Raw genomic sequence first — 14,715 nt, forward strand, 5'->3', positions numbered from 1 at the left:
GGAATTTTTGTGGCTTGTCAATACATTTTAGAATATATTTTTTTTTCGAACTGAAAACTGAAAAAAAGGTGGTAAGATACGCCTTAAATATATATAATATATATCGATATCGAATGGCGCCGACTCTATATAGAAAATGAATTTTTTTTACTTTAGTTGAAATTTTCGATTCTCATTATAATTTTCGGTTTTTTTTCTTCAACAAAATGAGAGTAAAATTGCCTTTAGACACACACTCACACGGAAAAAAATCGAAAAAATGCATGCTTGTCATAATTGATGTCATGATTATAATTGTTCTTTTCTTCACTTATGCTTTTTCAAGTTTTTTTTCACTTAATCAAAAAAAGATACCAAAAAAAATTGATAATGAAATTGGCCATAAAAAATTAGCAAAGCACAGCTGTTGCATTCATTTATTCACCGATAGTCGTTTTTTGGCAGACCGAACAAAAAAAAAAATTCTTAAGTAGCTACAACAGCAGAATAAATTATAAGTTTTGCCAACCATCGGAATTTTTGTTTGAATAATGATTATTCAATGTTATATAGCATTGACAGAGTAACAATACAATAATCCAAAAAAAAATCCAAATAATATCAATCAATCAATCGAATATTTGGATTCATCACATTCACTAGAATACTAGAAAGAATATTTGACCAATTTTTCAAAAAATGGTCGGTCCATTCTTTCATAATGATTAATGATTTCGAATGAAATGCGTTTGCTGCAAAAAAAACACAATATTTTTGTTTCTCTCCAAAACTTGATGATGATTTCATTCACATTCATTGAACAAAAGTTTTTCTAACATTTAACCACCATTGAAAACATCATTTTTCATTACAAAATCAAAATCAGACAAAAAAATTCGATTTGTTATTGATGAGTAAATTTTTTGAATGAAATATCTTCGCTTACTTAAAACGATAATGATGAAAAAAAGGAAATACATCTTTTTATTAACACATTATACACGTTTTTGTGTGTTTGTTTTGTTTTCACATGAACATTTATTTATTTTTTCTCCTTCGGATTTCATTTTTGTTCAATTAGTGATGATGGACTGTCATCGATCACTAAGTTAGCGAGAGAAATAAAAAACACAGTCCAATAGATTGATGATAATAATAATAATAATAATAACAATATACAAAAAGACACTCTGCCAAATAGATTGATGATGGAAATACTGTTGATTTTTTTTCAGAAAAAAAAATTTTTGCTGTCAAATTTTTTTTTTATAAAATTCAAAGTTATTTTTAGTAGCCAAAAATGTTTCAATTTAATGGAAACAAAATACAAGAAAATGATTACTAAATTGTTTTGAGAAAAAAAAAAATAAAAAACATTTTACCCCCAAACATCCACACACACACACACACACACAGAGAGAGAGAAATATGACAGTGAAGCAAACTGTAAAGGGGAAAAAAAAGAAAGAAAACAGATTGAAAGTAAAGTGAAAATTCATTCGATAATAATAATGATTGATTTTTGTATTGAAATGGAAAAAAAAGTTTTTTTTTCTTATTTACAGTCAAATCATTTAATCCTCGGATAATCATCAGAAAATGATTAATTTCAACACACACACACACACACACACATTGAATGTTTGTGTTTGTTTGTTTACAAATCACAAATGACAAGCGTAAAAAGCATGAATATTTTAAGAAAAAAACTACTTGTTTACTTTTATGTTTTCTTATGAGAATGAATTTGGCCAGAATGTTGTCGAATCTAATGAGTGCAACCCGAAAGAAAAACAGCTAAAAATTCATCAAATAATCTAAGAATTTGATAGAAAAAAGAAAATAATCGTCATCATCATCATTATGATTATTATCATTAAGCAAATGATGGTGATTTTGTTGTGAACAAATTGAATTTTTTTTCAAGCAAAATCAAAAAAAAAAAAATTATAATCGTATTACATTTGATGATGATTGAATGTGATTAATCATTAAAATTATTTATCCTTTATATAATTATAAATAGTATCAATGTTTAGTCATAAAACAGAAAATTCAATCTATTAATTTGACTTTTAAAGAATTTTATTTCGATTTTTTCCAGTTATTTCACAAATCAACAATAACAACAACAACAACAACAACAACAAAGAACATTCAAACAAATCTTTTGAAAGCAGATAATAATTCTTCACAGATTCGATAATTTCCCAAGTCATCGTCTGCATCATATAAAAAATTTGATATTTTCTCCAACAATAAAATTGTTGATGATTTAGGCACATCAGTAAAACAATTTGGATCAATAATCTTAAAAATTTGAAACAAAAAAAAAGAGAAAAAAATTAATGAAGAAAGAAACGCAAACGAAATGACTTACCAAGGATTTGATCCAGAATAGTACATTCGGTGCAAGAAACGATATTTCATCTAATGATGTGAATTTTGAATTCAGCACGCTACACAATCGTATTCCACATATGATCAATAATTGACGACCTAAACTTTTTGTATCCGATACGGTAGACATAAGCTTTGGTGTGTATGTTTGTTAGTAGATAAAATTAAGATCAATGATAAAGAAATTTTTTTTTATTGGTTAATAAGAAAAAACGACCAAACACCTTTTCAACAAAATTTACCTCTTCGGCTAACGGATCACATCCGTAAAGAAAAAGTTCATGTACATAATGCCCACGTATACGATCGATATCTAAATTCCATTCTCTTGCCAATTGAATTATCCTACCGAACCATTTGTTTGCTTGAATATAGAATTGTTGGCATTCATTTTTATTATCATTGGTATCTATCGATTTTCATTCGATAAAGAAAGAAATAATGGAAATTAATTTTCAAAGAAAAAAGATATATATAAAAAATATCATACCATTTCTATACGATGGAATTGTTTGTACTATCGATGTAATTGTATTAGTAAGAAATTTTCTTCGAATTTCAGTTATTTCGGGATCATTTAATATGATACCATCATTAGTAGTATCAATCGATAGAAATGAAACAAGATCTTTAAAAAAATATGCTCGTATCGATGATGGAAACAATGATAATGGACGAACATTTCGCACAGAAAATATTATAATAAATTGAATACATTGTGCTAGATGATAATATTCAATCAATAGATCAATATTGGCCATTTTTTGATGCATTGCCATCACTGCTAATGGAATGTTCAACGAATATAATGATGATGATTCATTCAATAATGATGGCTGCTTGGGTTGTTTAGATTTGTTGCCGGTTGTTGTTTGTAAATCATATTTGATGAATTCTTCATTATAATTCGTATTATATGATTGCAATGAATTAAAACTATTCCACCAATCATCCATTGTATATAAGGGCAATGCTTCTGTTTCCGATGATGCACTTGTTCTTATCATAAAATCTACTAAATCACAGCTAAAATTTGAAAATTCTTCCAAATTGTTTTCATCTGTATAAACAAATAAACAAACATTAATTTTGGACAAAAAAAATTCGCTTTTTATAATATTACCCATTCCCAATTCTTTCTTAATGACACGATCTTTAGGTTTTTTTCCCATCTTTTCGATCAGATTGCAAAGAATTTCAAATCTTTTTTGTATAAATAAACGCCATGCCATTGAAGCAACATTATGTTTCAAAACTGAACTTGATACTTTTTCCAAGTATTCTAATGCCATTTCAATTGTATGTATTAATGGTTGATTACTCCATTGTCGTAATAATTCCCAAAAACAATTTATAAGTAATATATCAGAATCAAGACAATTTGGAAAACATCGTCGAACATGATCTAAAATTTCGACCAATGTTGATTGTGCTGTTAATCTTGAAAGTTCGTTTACAGCATTGGAACCGGTTTCTAAATCACTATTAATAGGAAAAATTAAGATTATTAACGATAAAATTGTTGAGAGAACATTCGAAAAGCAAACATTGTTTACCTTTGAATATAATTTTTTGGAATTTTTTCCTCATCATACGATTCTACATTCGATGAAGATAGTGTTGAATCAACATCAATTCGTGGACATGTGCTAAGAAGTTTGGGATCAATTTTATGATACACAGCCCAGCGGGCAACAATCTCCGAAACAATACCCGGACCACTGGTCAATATAAATGATAATGATATGTTTTCAATATTTTTCACACCATTATTCAAGGTTTGCGCTGTATTTGTTGTTATTACGGATGAATTACATGATTTGAGCAACAAATCAAGTAAAAATAAATCTTCAAGTTGTTTTGATAATAAATTTAGATTTTCTTTGTCCAAATGTAATGTTTCCCATTCATTATCGGCCGATACAATGCTATGCAAGGATTTTTTCTCATCATCATTATCATTTAATTCTTTTTCTTTTATCTCGGCCATTTTCTTTTCAACTTTTATTCGATGTATAAGTGCTTTAATCATATTGATTGCTATGAATGCAGCCGGAATATTTGTTGACTTATAAATTAGCTTAATAATATCAATCCAACTGGGACTTAGATGATCATCAAAACATGAAAAATCAAATTGAATTTCATTTACGTCATTTGATTCATTATTTCTGTTGTCTATTTGTGAAGCATTTATTGTATTTATAATATGGCTAAAAGCCATTGAAAATGTCGTCCAACAAGGCCAATAAATTGAACATTTTGAATGTATCCATGCGTTAAACAATAGAAGCAATAAATTTGACAATATAATATTCGTATCATTCAATAAAATTTCCAAATTAGATTCATCACCACAGAATATTGCAAAAAATAAATATGTTGATAATCTATTCAAATTAATATAATGATCATCATTAATATTCATCATTTTTAGCTTATTGTCTTCCAATTTTCTTGATGTTGTTTGAGTTTCTTCTTTCATCAATATAATTTCAATGGGTAAATTTTCGAAAATTTCTTGTTGATCACGTTTAACAAGATGATTATAATATAATGTAAAATGTGATAACATTTCCGTAATCGTTAGATTTAATTCACTTAAATATGTTTTCATTTGTGGATCCATTTTCAATATCGATTGACGAAATGTAATTAATGATAGTATACGTACAACATCATTTCCTGACCAACCTTCTAGCTTTTCCATCAATTGTTGTATATCAGGTGGTTGCTCACTTTGATGAATGATATTTTCAAATTTTTCCTGCAATTCTTCAGTTCTTTCTTGTATGCTGATATAATATTGACAAAGTTGTATGATTCTTGTACACATCTGTGCAATCAATTTGTTTTCAAAATCTAATTCATTCTTATCCAATGATTGTAGTAAATCATTATGTAATTTTCGTGTACATAAAAGTATTAGATTGGGATCTTCACAAGTATTACATATTAATTCAATACATTCACGTCGTATTTCAGCAGTTTTTAGCATTAAAATTAATTTTGTTATTTCATTGTAGAATTTTTCTTTCATCATTTTATCGATTGAATCAGATTTTTTTAGTAGATTTTTTAAATCTTTCAATATATGGATATCACGAGTTTTTTTACTATTCTTATCGGTCAACGAACAAAGAAATGGAACCTGAAAACGGAAAATTGTTCCAGTATCAAAATTAAATAGAAAACATCTTGAATATGCAAAAAATCGTTGATATTCTTGAAAGCTCATCGTATTTTTTATGTTTTGTAGAATGATATAATTAAGGCCAAACATAGTATGATCAATGTAGAGAAGTTTACAATTTTTTCCAACATTAAAAGCTGTTACACGAGGTCCATTCTGCGCACACCAAATTTCTAATATACCTCGTTTTGGTACATAAATGACAAGGAAATGTGCCTGTTTTCGATTCTCTTGTTCCAAATCTTCATCGATAACAATCCAACCAACTTCAGCTTTCCGATAACCTTTCCAAATACGAACAGCAATTAAATTTTGCATATCAAACAGTATTACGCGGCCAAAATCATCGGTTACAGCGGCTAATCTTCGATTTGGTGAAAGACAAATTTTTAGACCTAAACGTTCATCGAATAGAGATAAATCAGATCCAACGTTTGTCGATGGTTTAATCAATTCTTTGACATTTGGTTCTTTTTGTTGATTGAAGAAAGAAAACATATTTTTCACTTTATTCATTAAATATTGAGATAATTCATCAATTATAGCATGTGTTGTTCCCTGTTGTAGAATAAATGAAAAAAAATATGATTTTTCAATCAATTTTACATTAATTTATCGATTTACCTCTTGTGCACGATAAAATCCAATATAAGGATTAGTTCCAGTAGTGAAAAAAAGATTAGCATGATCATTGGCTAATGGTTTTCCATCAATCGAATGTGATACTAAAGCATCGAAATCATTTTTAACAAAAGAACAAACATTAACACAATCATAGATTCGACCATCAGATGATGTCTGAAATGTCCATTTTTTAAATGTAAAAGGTGTTTGATTGCTTTCTTTGGTGTTGAAAAATCCGCCAATGTTGTCTATGGTTTCATCCGATTTTGTTAATCGATTACGACAAAGTTTAATAGTTTGAAATAGACTAAAACCATCAATCTGTATGACGGCAGTTGGATAAATAATTAGAATTTCATCCGTTTGATCCGATAATAGCTGATTGATAGAATATGTGCGACATTTAATTTCAACGATTGGTTCATCATGAAAAAGATGTGACAATAGAAGAAATTTTCCATTTTCCGTATAGATTCGAAAATAACCTGACGAGAATCCAACTATAATGGCTGTCCAATCACGAAAATTTACGGCAGATTTTTTATGTGATACAAAGGGTAACAAAACAATATTTGTAAGTATTTCATCATTTTCAATTCCTATGAAAAACAAATTAACAATTAATGAAACAAATATGATTATCATTTTAAACGAACAAACCAGGTAACGTTGTAGTATAAATCGAATTAAATTCAGTTTGATTATTACTAGAATTTTGTTTCAAATGAAATATGGATACTGTTCGTGATCGTCCAATGACCATCATATCTGAAAATGGTGATATAGAAATAATACATTCATTAAGCCATACATATTTCTTATCATCATTATTATCATCTTCATAGACTAATTCACTTGTATCCCAATTCCAACGATTATCCCAATCATCATCACGATACATTTCTTGCCTGGTTTGATCTTCAGGTATTAAGGTTGTTTTAATATCATCTAAATTATTTACAATTGAAAATAGATTAACTGAGGCTGACATTGTAGTCCGAAAAAAATGGGAAAACACAATTAAAAAAAACTTGAAAGAATCCAAAATAATTTTTCCAATTTCCAATTTAATGACGTAAACAAATCAATAAAATCAGCTGTGCTGCATCATGATGAATGAATATCATTAGTGATGAACTGAAAAAATTGGCTATGCCTCTACCACATAAAGAAAACGATGATGTTGCTGTTGTATGAATCCTAAATCCAAAAAAACCTCCCGGTTTGGGAAGCATAGAAAATAAGTAAGAAGTATTACACTTTTAGTTTGTGAACTAACTTTAAACTGTGCCGCTACTTTTCAAAAAACCGGGGGGTTTTATTTAGTTTACACTTAGTTAACTTTACTAAATATCAATTAATTGAGCTCGGATTCTATTTATCGATTTATTTGAATATTTAGCGTTTGTCACATCATGTTTTCCTTTTTGATTTTTGGAAAATCGACATTTTAAAAAGCAGGTGTTTAAAGTATTTCTTTTTTTTTGAATTTTTACTTAATTAATATCTCAATAATTTCAGTATGTCAAAAAAGAAAAATAATATTTCCCGTTCGATAAAAGTTTCTATGGATCAATTAATGAGCTGGATTGAAAATGAAGGAATCAAGGATGAATTCATCATTCCAGCTTATGGAAAGTTGATTGATAAACTCAATGATTTTGTCCATTCATATGGATCTTTTAGCATGGACTTTGATGTGTTTCAAATTATACAGAATAAAATTGAAAGCATAGCTGATTCATCCGAAATTTCATCAGATCTTCGGATATTAGTGACGGAAAAATTCAATATTTCCAAGCAAATAACACCGAAATTCTTATCAATAAAAAAACGAAGAAAATTCGATCAACGAAGTTCAATCACCAAAGCATATAATCAAATACGATCAAAACAAAAGTCTCTGACATTCTGTTGTGGAAAGTTATTTAAAACACATACCAACATGCATCGACACATTGTTAAAACTCATCCAGATGTGATTATCGATGGAAACAATCCCCAAGAGGAGTCGACTAATACATCTCAAATACAAGGAACTTCTCTTGAATACTCCATGTTTAGTGATATTGAACATTCCTCTTCCTCAGATGATGTTTCGGTGAAAGTTGAGATCGAAACAGACCCGGAATTTTGTGATGTTTTGGTGAAAGCTGATACCGAAACAGACTCGGAATTGAATGATGTTCTGATGGTGAGTGATAACGAAATCGCCCAGGATCGAATGATGTTAAAGAGGCTGATAACGAAACAATCATCTAATCAAATGATATTCCGATGGTGGACAATATTGAAACGGCCTTAAAATTGAAGAATGTTACAATATTGACTGAAAGTGAAATGGACATGAATCAAATCATACTAATATATTGTAAATGGAAGATTTCCATGCAGATTCGAATGCCAAATCTAATTTCGAGTTAGAATCTTAATTCATTCTTAACTATTGAATTCTTATAAATAATTTTTTATTTCAGTTAAAAATTGTAAATAAACTGTGAATGAATGTTCGGCTACTCGTAAAATGGCATTGTTTGCTATATTATCATCATCATATGAAACAAGGTGTTTGATTATGGAATGACTATCGTAATATTTGCATAACAAAAGAAAGCTTAAGATTAATGAAAACCCTTAGGTCAAAAAGTTCAAGCACAATGCAATTTAACCAAGGACGAAACAAAAAAAAAAGTTTCCAATAAGTATCGACATCAAAGAAAACTCAGCAAGAAATCACCGATTACCATTAAGAAATTATAAAAGAACATTATTATACATAGGACTTTAGGGTAACAAGAACGAACATGAAATTCTGTGCATATATCAAACAGAAACATATTGAAACATATTATGATTGAACGATTGACTATTAAAACATGTAATCATAATCATCAAACGTCCACGAGAAAAAAAAAATTTGTTTAATGTGCTAGCAATAACTGGTTTTAACCAGTGATTCGTCAGATAAATGCATGTTTGTCAATCACTTTCGTTGACACTTTTCAGCTTGGAGAATCTGATTGCCAAACTAGAAATCCAACGAATCAATCGAGGTAATTATACTTATATTTTTATCATAAACCCATTTTTTTTCTTAAGATATAGTATCGATAATTTTTTTTTTTTTTTTTGATGATACTTTTTTTCCGACGGCATGCGTCTATAATCAGAAATTTTGAGTATGCGACATTTTTTTTCTCTATGATAAATTAACATTCCGATGTATATAGCTATATCGGCAAATATAAGCGCCTGATCACTAAGAGTATGAAAGAGGTATATATATATATATGATGAAGACAACAAATCTTTAATTTCGCATGGCGTATTTTTTTCCAGCATGTACATGTGCACGCCGTTTTTTTTGAGCAACATTTTTTTTTATATTATATTGTCAATTCATGTGAGCAATAGAATTATGATGATTGCTCTCTAACTTCATTTCTCGAACAATTCTTTATTTAATATTGTTGTCATTCCTTCAATATCACCACATATAACATTGTATAATAAATATATGTGTGTGTGTGTGTGTACATGTCTTACAATCGATATAATCATACTGGATGAAACCAATGTATAATGGATGAAAAATGTGTTGTTAACTTTTATATTCTCAATAAAAACAAAAATAAAGAATATTCTTATTCATCATTCGATCGATTAGGCTACAGTTAAGAAATTCATAGTTTCCATCAGAATATATTGTGTAAATGTGATTCATATGTGAATATATACATACAAATTGCAAACTTGAAGCAAAATTGGTCAAATTAAAAAAAGTAAGTATAAATAAGTCATTCTACTTCTTTTTTTCAGATTAAAAATTGTGTAAAAGGGACTTCTAACTTAAAAAAAAGATTCATTTTCATGTAATTGTATATTCATGAATTCATTGCTGAGGTTTCATGTTCATGTAAATAACTAATATGAGCTCTTTTTTCATTAAACACAAAATTATTATTATGTTTTATTCACCATTATATATAATAGAAACAAAATAATGATTTCATGATCATTATCAATGTGAAAAAAAACATTTTCGCCAAATTTATGTTTATCAGATTCCCTCTTTAATTTTTGTGATAATTGCGTAATAATGAATTATCAAGAACATCTTGATATCAAAATAAATGACACGAATATAATAATGTTTTTATATTATATTACATTTTCAAGATTAGATATGAATACTCATTGTTTTTATATTTGACAATGACGAAGCAAAGTAAAATCTAGCAAAACAAAAATAATGATAATGATGAAAACTAAGGATTTTTCCCATCTGAAATGAATCCGGTTTTTAATTTCGAATTCTTTTTTTTTTTTTGACAAAATATCTAGTTAAAATTAGCTCGATTTCTATCCACCGTTTTCATTGTCATCATCATCATCGTTGTATGATGTTAGGTTTATTATTTCAATTTTTTTTTGTCAATGTATCGTATATATAAAATTTTTGTGTACGACCGAATTCATTTAGTTTTTTTTGTTTGATTTTCCCTTCTTGTTTTGATGAATAAATGAATGAAGTGCAATTGCTAATACAATTATCACTATTATTTTTCTTTCATCACATTTAGCCTTGTGTTTTCCAATCATTTTTTTCAAGATGTTGATAATATAACAACAACTGTAAAGTGAAAAAGAGAATTCAAACAACAACAACAACAACATTAAGCTCAAGATCATATTGTTTTTTATTATATTGAAATTCATTTTATAGTGGAATCATCGATCTAAATAAGAAGAAACTTTTTAAAATTTTGATCTCATTCATTCGTTTTTTTTTGATAACTTGGCTAATCGAGGTTTGTTTGTTGCTGAATTTATCTAAACAAGCTTATCTTTTTAATCTCAGTAAAATTATGGCAACGATCGATTTGAACAAACAAAATGGTGGTCCTCATCATAATCACAACCAGAATAATTGCCATCATTCATATCATTCTATTAATAAAACTCAAAACGACAATTCTAAACGAAATCGGCTAGCAAATGGCAACGATTCCGGTGTTGAACAGCAAAATTCTTCTGCTATCCAGCCATTAAGAATCGATTATAGCAAATGTTCGAAGGTTACTGTCGTTCTTGGTTCACAATGGGGTGATGAAGGAAAAGGAAAGATTGTCGATTTGATCGCTTCTGAGATGGATGTCATTTGTCGATGTCAAGGTGGAAATAATGCAGGTCATACTGTGGTTGCTGATGGTGTTGAATATGATTTCCATTTATTACCCAGTGGTATCATTAATGCAAATATTACATCCGTTCTTGGTAATGGCGTGGTCATCCATCTAGGCCAATTATTAGACGAGATTCACAAAAACGAAGGAAAAGGTCTCATAAATTGGCAACAACGTCTGATCATTTCTGATCGTGCTCATTTGGGTAAGTGTGTTCTAAATATGTATACTTTGTTGAAATATTTTTTTCGATAGTGTTTGATTTCCACCAAGAAGTCGATGGTTTAATCGAAAAAGCTAAAGGAACGAAAAGTCTTGGCACGACAAAAAAAGGCATTGGGCCAACATATTCAACAAAAGCATCACGTATTGGCATTCGTATGGCCGATCTGATGGGTGATTTTGATAAATTTTCAGAAAAATTTCGTTCTTTAGTCAAATTTTATCAGATTCAATTCCCTGACTTGAAAGCAAATGTTGACGAACAATTGGAACGCATAAAAGAAATGAGAGAACATATTCGCACTTGTGTCATTGACACAATACCATTCATATCAAGATCGATTCATGAAAAACGAAACATTTTAGTCGAAGGTGCCAATGCAAACATGCTGGACATTGATTTTGGAACATATCCTTATGTAACATCTTCGAATTGTACGGTTGGTGGTGCTTGTACCGGATTAGGCATACCTCCAAGATTCATCGGTGATGTTTATGGCGTTGCTAAAGCATATTGTACTCGAGTAGGTGATGGACCATTTCCAACTGAATTGACAAATGAAATTGGCGATTATCTTCAACAAGTTGGTAAAGAAATTGGTGTAACCACCAAAAGAAAACGTAGATGTGGATGGCTTGATATTGTTTTGCTTCGTTATGCCGATATGATCAATGGATTTTCAGCGTAAGTATATTTTTTTTATTGGAAATGTTAATTTAATCCCAATTAATTAACATAATAATTAATCAAGTATTGCATTGACTAAATTGGACATATTGGATGGATTATCTGAGATAAAAATTGGCATCAGCTATATGATTGATGGCAGTGAAATTGAATCGCCACCGTCAAACATTGTCGATATGGAAAAAGTAACCGTCAATTATGTTACATTACCCGGTTGGAAATGTTCGATTAGCCAATGTCGACGATTTGATGATTTGCCCGAAAAAGCTCAAAATTATGTCCGAAAAGTAGAGTCATTGTTAGGAAAGCCAAGTAAGTATTTAGACAATTTGTTGAATTATATCCAAGAAAAATTATCATAATTTTTTTTACAGTAAAATGGATCGGTGTTGGCGCATCACGTAATTCAATTATACAATTATTTTGATTATTAAAGAATTATATGGACAATATTTATGGTCAAAAAAAAATGAATCTTCCACACAAAAGTTTTGTCCAACATTATTTTTCACCATTCAAATATATTATCAAGCTTTGTTTTTTCGGAAAGAATATTTTTTAATATCTGCAAATTTGTTATGTTTTTTTTTCAAACATATTTTCAATTTGTTTTTATGATGGCATTTTCACAAGAAAAAGGTATTACAATGTTTTGAAAAATTCTATAAGAATAGTAAATGGTGTTCGCCATTGAACATGCGGCAAACCTCCATTTAATTTCACTTGTTTTTCTATCATATTTTGGCAACGGTCTTGTTGATCTTCGAAATTCTCACAAGCGAAATTCATTGCATTTTTCATTGCGCCACCAAAAAATTTTTGGAAATTATCGATCGCTTCTTCCGAACAAACCGGATTACCATTTCTTAATTTTTCAGTCATACAAGTAGATAATACATCGGTTACACTGAGAATGAAATTTTTATGGTTAAAAATGGAAAAAGTGAGCATCTTCATTCTGTACATACCAACATAGATATGGAAATTTATTTTTATCAGGTTCAACTTTAAAAGTCAAATTCATTCGATCCAAATAGGTTTGGAAACATTCAGTTAAAAGCTTACGATTGGGATTGGTACATTTTGCAATTTGAATCATTTCTTTGCGGATTTTCGGGTTACGACGTGCACAATATTTTTTTGCCGACTGTGTGATCGAATAGGCTATAATCGTCAAGATTGATTTACCTGATGGATTTTGTTGTAGACATTGTTGTGTGTAATCTTTGGTAAATTTTGCACCAGTTTTAATATTTCTACAATTATTTTTTTTTAAATGAAAAGTAATGTTTGTTTACTACTATATTGATCAAATCTACTTACCTGCAAAAGGTTGAAAACTCTTCATCTTTGGACGGATATGGATAACGTTTGTCATTTATATTTCCCGAAATTTTAAGCATATGTTCTTCTAAATTTTTATAATCATCACATTCTATTACAATTGAAGATGGAGATGATTTAGCTTGTACCATAAACATTAGACAAAGTATCGTCCATATTAAGATGATGATAAGATTCAAATTGATTTTAAAGCCGATGTTCATTTTTTCTTAATGATTCATATTCTGAATTATGTCAAACAACAAAAAAACTTATATGTTGACGCAAATATCTGTGATTTCAGAATAACTTTCTTCGAAATTTAACCATGAAAATTTTCATCTTTTATATCTTGCTTTATCGTTTGCTTATTTTTTCAAATTTATTTTGATTACGCAAATGTAACCTGTTTTTAAGCAAACATGTTTTTTTTTTGATTTACATGCATATATTGCATTTATTCAATGATTGATGAATGGATGGATTAGCACAAACAACTGTAACTTTCTATAAATGGTACATTAATGTGAATTCCTATTAAATTAAATGATGACATGGATAATGCTGTTTACAATCAAAATGATTTCAAGATGACAATAAAGTTTTTTTCGCATTCAATATAATTATTATAAGCCAGTGATTCTCAACCTTTTTTTTTGTTGCGGCACACATTTTACGATTTCAAAATTTGGCGGCACACAAAGAAAAAGCACTGCGTAAAATAGATTATGATAATGATTTTAAATGTGCTAAATAAAATAATATATAATATGTACTACAAAAATAACAGTATATAGTGTATTTGTTGTTAATTCGTTTATTCCAGTTCAGAATCGAGAAAATGACAAATCCAACCTAACACGATCAGTTCAGAATTCAAAATTCACAATCGAGAAAATGACAAGTCCAAACTAACACGACCAGTTCAGAATTCAAAATTCACAATCGAGAAAAAGGCAAATCCGACCTAACACGACCAGTTCACAATCGAGAAAATGACAAGTCAAACTTAAAACAACCAGTTCAGAATTCAAAATACAGAATCGAGAAAATAACAAATCCAACCTAACACGATCAGTTCAGAATCGAGAAAATAACAA

General features: G+C 29.0%; 4 protein-coding genes across 5 annotated transcripts; 2 read left to right on the forward strand and 2 right to left on the reverse strand.

Annotated features, from left to right (window-relative positions):
- Window positions 1-2,046: 2,046 nt before the first annotated feature.
- On the reverse strand, window positions 2,047-7,384 carry Rab3-GAP (Rab3 GTPase activating protein). The gene is made up of 8 exons (XM_047063307.2): window positions 6,857-7,384; window positions 6,197-6,795; window positions 3,936-6,130; window positions 3,503-3,861; window positions 2,870-3,439; window positions 2,622-2,788; window positions 2,360-2,512; window positions 2,047-2,289 (listed from the first exon to the last, which is right to left on the reverse strand). Exons 1-8 carry the CDS (start codon window positions 7,185-7,187, stop codon window positions 2,137-2,139), a joined length of 4,527 nt encoding a protein of 1,508 aa, XP_046919263.1. The 5' UTR covers window positions 7,188-7,384; the 3' UTR covers window positions 2,047-2,136.
- Window positions 7,385-7,457: 73 nt separating this feature from the next.
- On the forward strand, window positions 7,458-8,721 carry LOC124499338 (uncharacterized). Of its 2 annotated transcripts, none has more exons than XM_047063233.2 (2): window positions 7,458-7,657; window positions 7,718-8,721. In XM_047063233.2, exon 2 carries the CDS (start codon window positions 7,719-7,721, stop codon window positions 8,499-8,501), a length of 783 nt encoding a protein of 260 aa, XP_046919189.1. In that variant the 5' UTR covers window positions 7,458-7,657; window position 7,718; the 3' UTR covers window positions 8,502-8,721. The 2 variants fall into 2 exon arrangements, with proteins under 2 accessions (XP_046919189.1, XP_046919188.1); XM_047063232.2 differs by having other exon boundaries at window positions 7,458-7,653.
- A 753-nt stretch (window positions 8,722-9,474) lies between these two features.
- Adss (adenylosuccinate synthetase) lies at window positions 9,475-13,009 on the forward strand. The gene is made up of 6 exons (XM_047063226.2): window positions 9,475-9,978; window positions 10,780-11,007; window positions 11,058-11,587; window positions 11,638-12,289; window positions 12,357-12,604; window positions 12,667-13,009. Exons 3-6 carry the CDS (start codon window positions 11,065-11,067, stop codon window positions 12,717-12,719), a joined length of 1,476 nt encoding a protein of 491 aa, XP_046919182.1. The 5' UTR covers window positions 9,475-9,978; window positions 10,780-11,007; window positions 11,058-11,064; the 3' UTR covers window positions 12,720-13,009.
- On the reverse strand, window positions 12,826-13,945 carry LOC124499339 (uncharacterized). Its single transcript, XM_047063234.2, has 3 exons — window positions 13,616-13,945; window positions 13,261-13,548; window positions 12,826-13,199 (listed from the first exon to the last, which is right to left on the reverse strand). Exons 1-3 carry the CDS (start codon window positions 13,837-13,839, stop codon window positions 12,935-12,937), a joined length of 777 nt encoding a protein of 258 aa, XP_046919190.1. The 5' UTR covers window positions 13,840-13,945; the 3' UTR covers window positions 12,826-12,934.
- Between the last annotated feature and the right edge of the window lie 770 nt (window positions 13,946-14,715).

The sequence above is a fragment of the Dermatophagoides farinae genome, chromosome 2 (genome assembly GCF_024713945.1).
Source record: "Dermatophagoides farinae isolate YC_2012a chromosome 2, ASM2471394v1, whole genome shotgun sequence".
In the NCBI taxonomy this organism is placed as follows: domain Eukaryota; kingdom Metazoa; phylum Arthropoda; class Arachnida; order Sarcoptiformes; family Pyroglyphidae; genus Dermatophagoides; species Dermatophagoides farinae.

What these genes read in the sequence shown, in the direction of transcription:
- Rab3-GAP (XM_047063307.2), bottom strand. Translation starts at nt 7,187, where the DNA reads ATGTCAGCCTCAGTTAATCTATTTTCAATTGTAAATAATTTAGATGAT. An exon ending in CCAAAAAATTATATTCAAAG is followed by an intron (nt 3,862 to 3,935) that starts GTAAACAATGTT and finishes TCCTATTAATAG; the next exon opens with TGATTTAGAAACCGGTTCCA. An exon ending in TAAGAAAGAATTGGGAATGG is followed by an intron (nt 3,440 to 3,502) that starts GTAATATTATAA and finishes TTGTTTATACAG; the next exon opens with ATGAAAACAATTTGGAAGAA.
- LOC124499338 (XM_047063233.2), top strand. Translation starts at nt 7,719, where the DNA reads ATGTCAAAAAAGAAAAATAATATTTCCCGTTCGATAAAAGTTTCTATG.
- Adss (XM_047063226.2), top strand. Translation starts at nt 11,065, where the DNA reads ATGGCAACGATCGATTTGAACAAACAAAATGGTGGTCCTCATCATAAT. An exon ending in ATGATCAATGGATTTTCAGC is followed by an intron (nt 12,290 to 12,356) that starts GTAAGTATATTT and finishes TAATTAATCAAG; the next exon opens with TATTGCATTGACTAAATTGG. An exon ending in GTCATTGTTAGGAAAGCCAA is followed by an intron (nt 12,605 to 12,666) that starts GTAAGTATTTAG and finishes TTTTTTTTACAG; the next exon opens with TAAAATGGATCGGTGTTGGC.
- LOC124499339 (XM_047063234.2), bottom strand. Translation starts at nt 13,839, where the DNA reads ATGAACATCGGCTTTAAAATCAATTTGAATCTTATCATCATCTTAATA. An exon ending in GAGTTTTCAACCTTTTGCAG is followed by an intron (nt 13,549 to 13,615) that starts GTAAGTAGATTT and finishes AAATAATTGTAG; the next exon opens with AAATATTAAAACTGGTGCAA. An exon ending in AAATTTCCATATCTATGTTG is followed by an intron (nt 13,200 to 13,260) that starts GTATGTACAGAA and finishes TTTCATTCTCAG; the next exon opens with TGTAACCGATGTATTATCTA.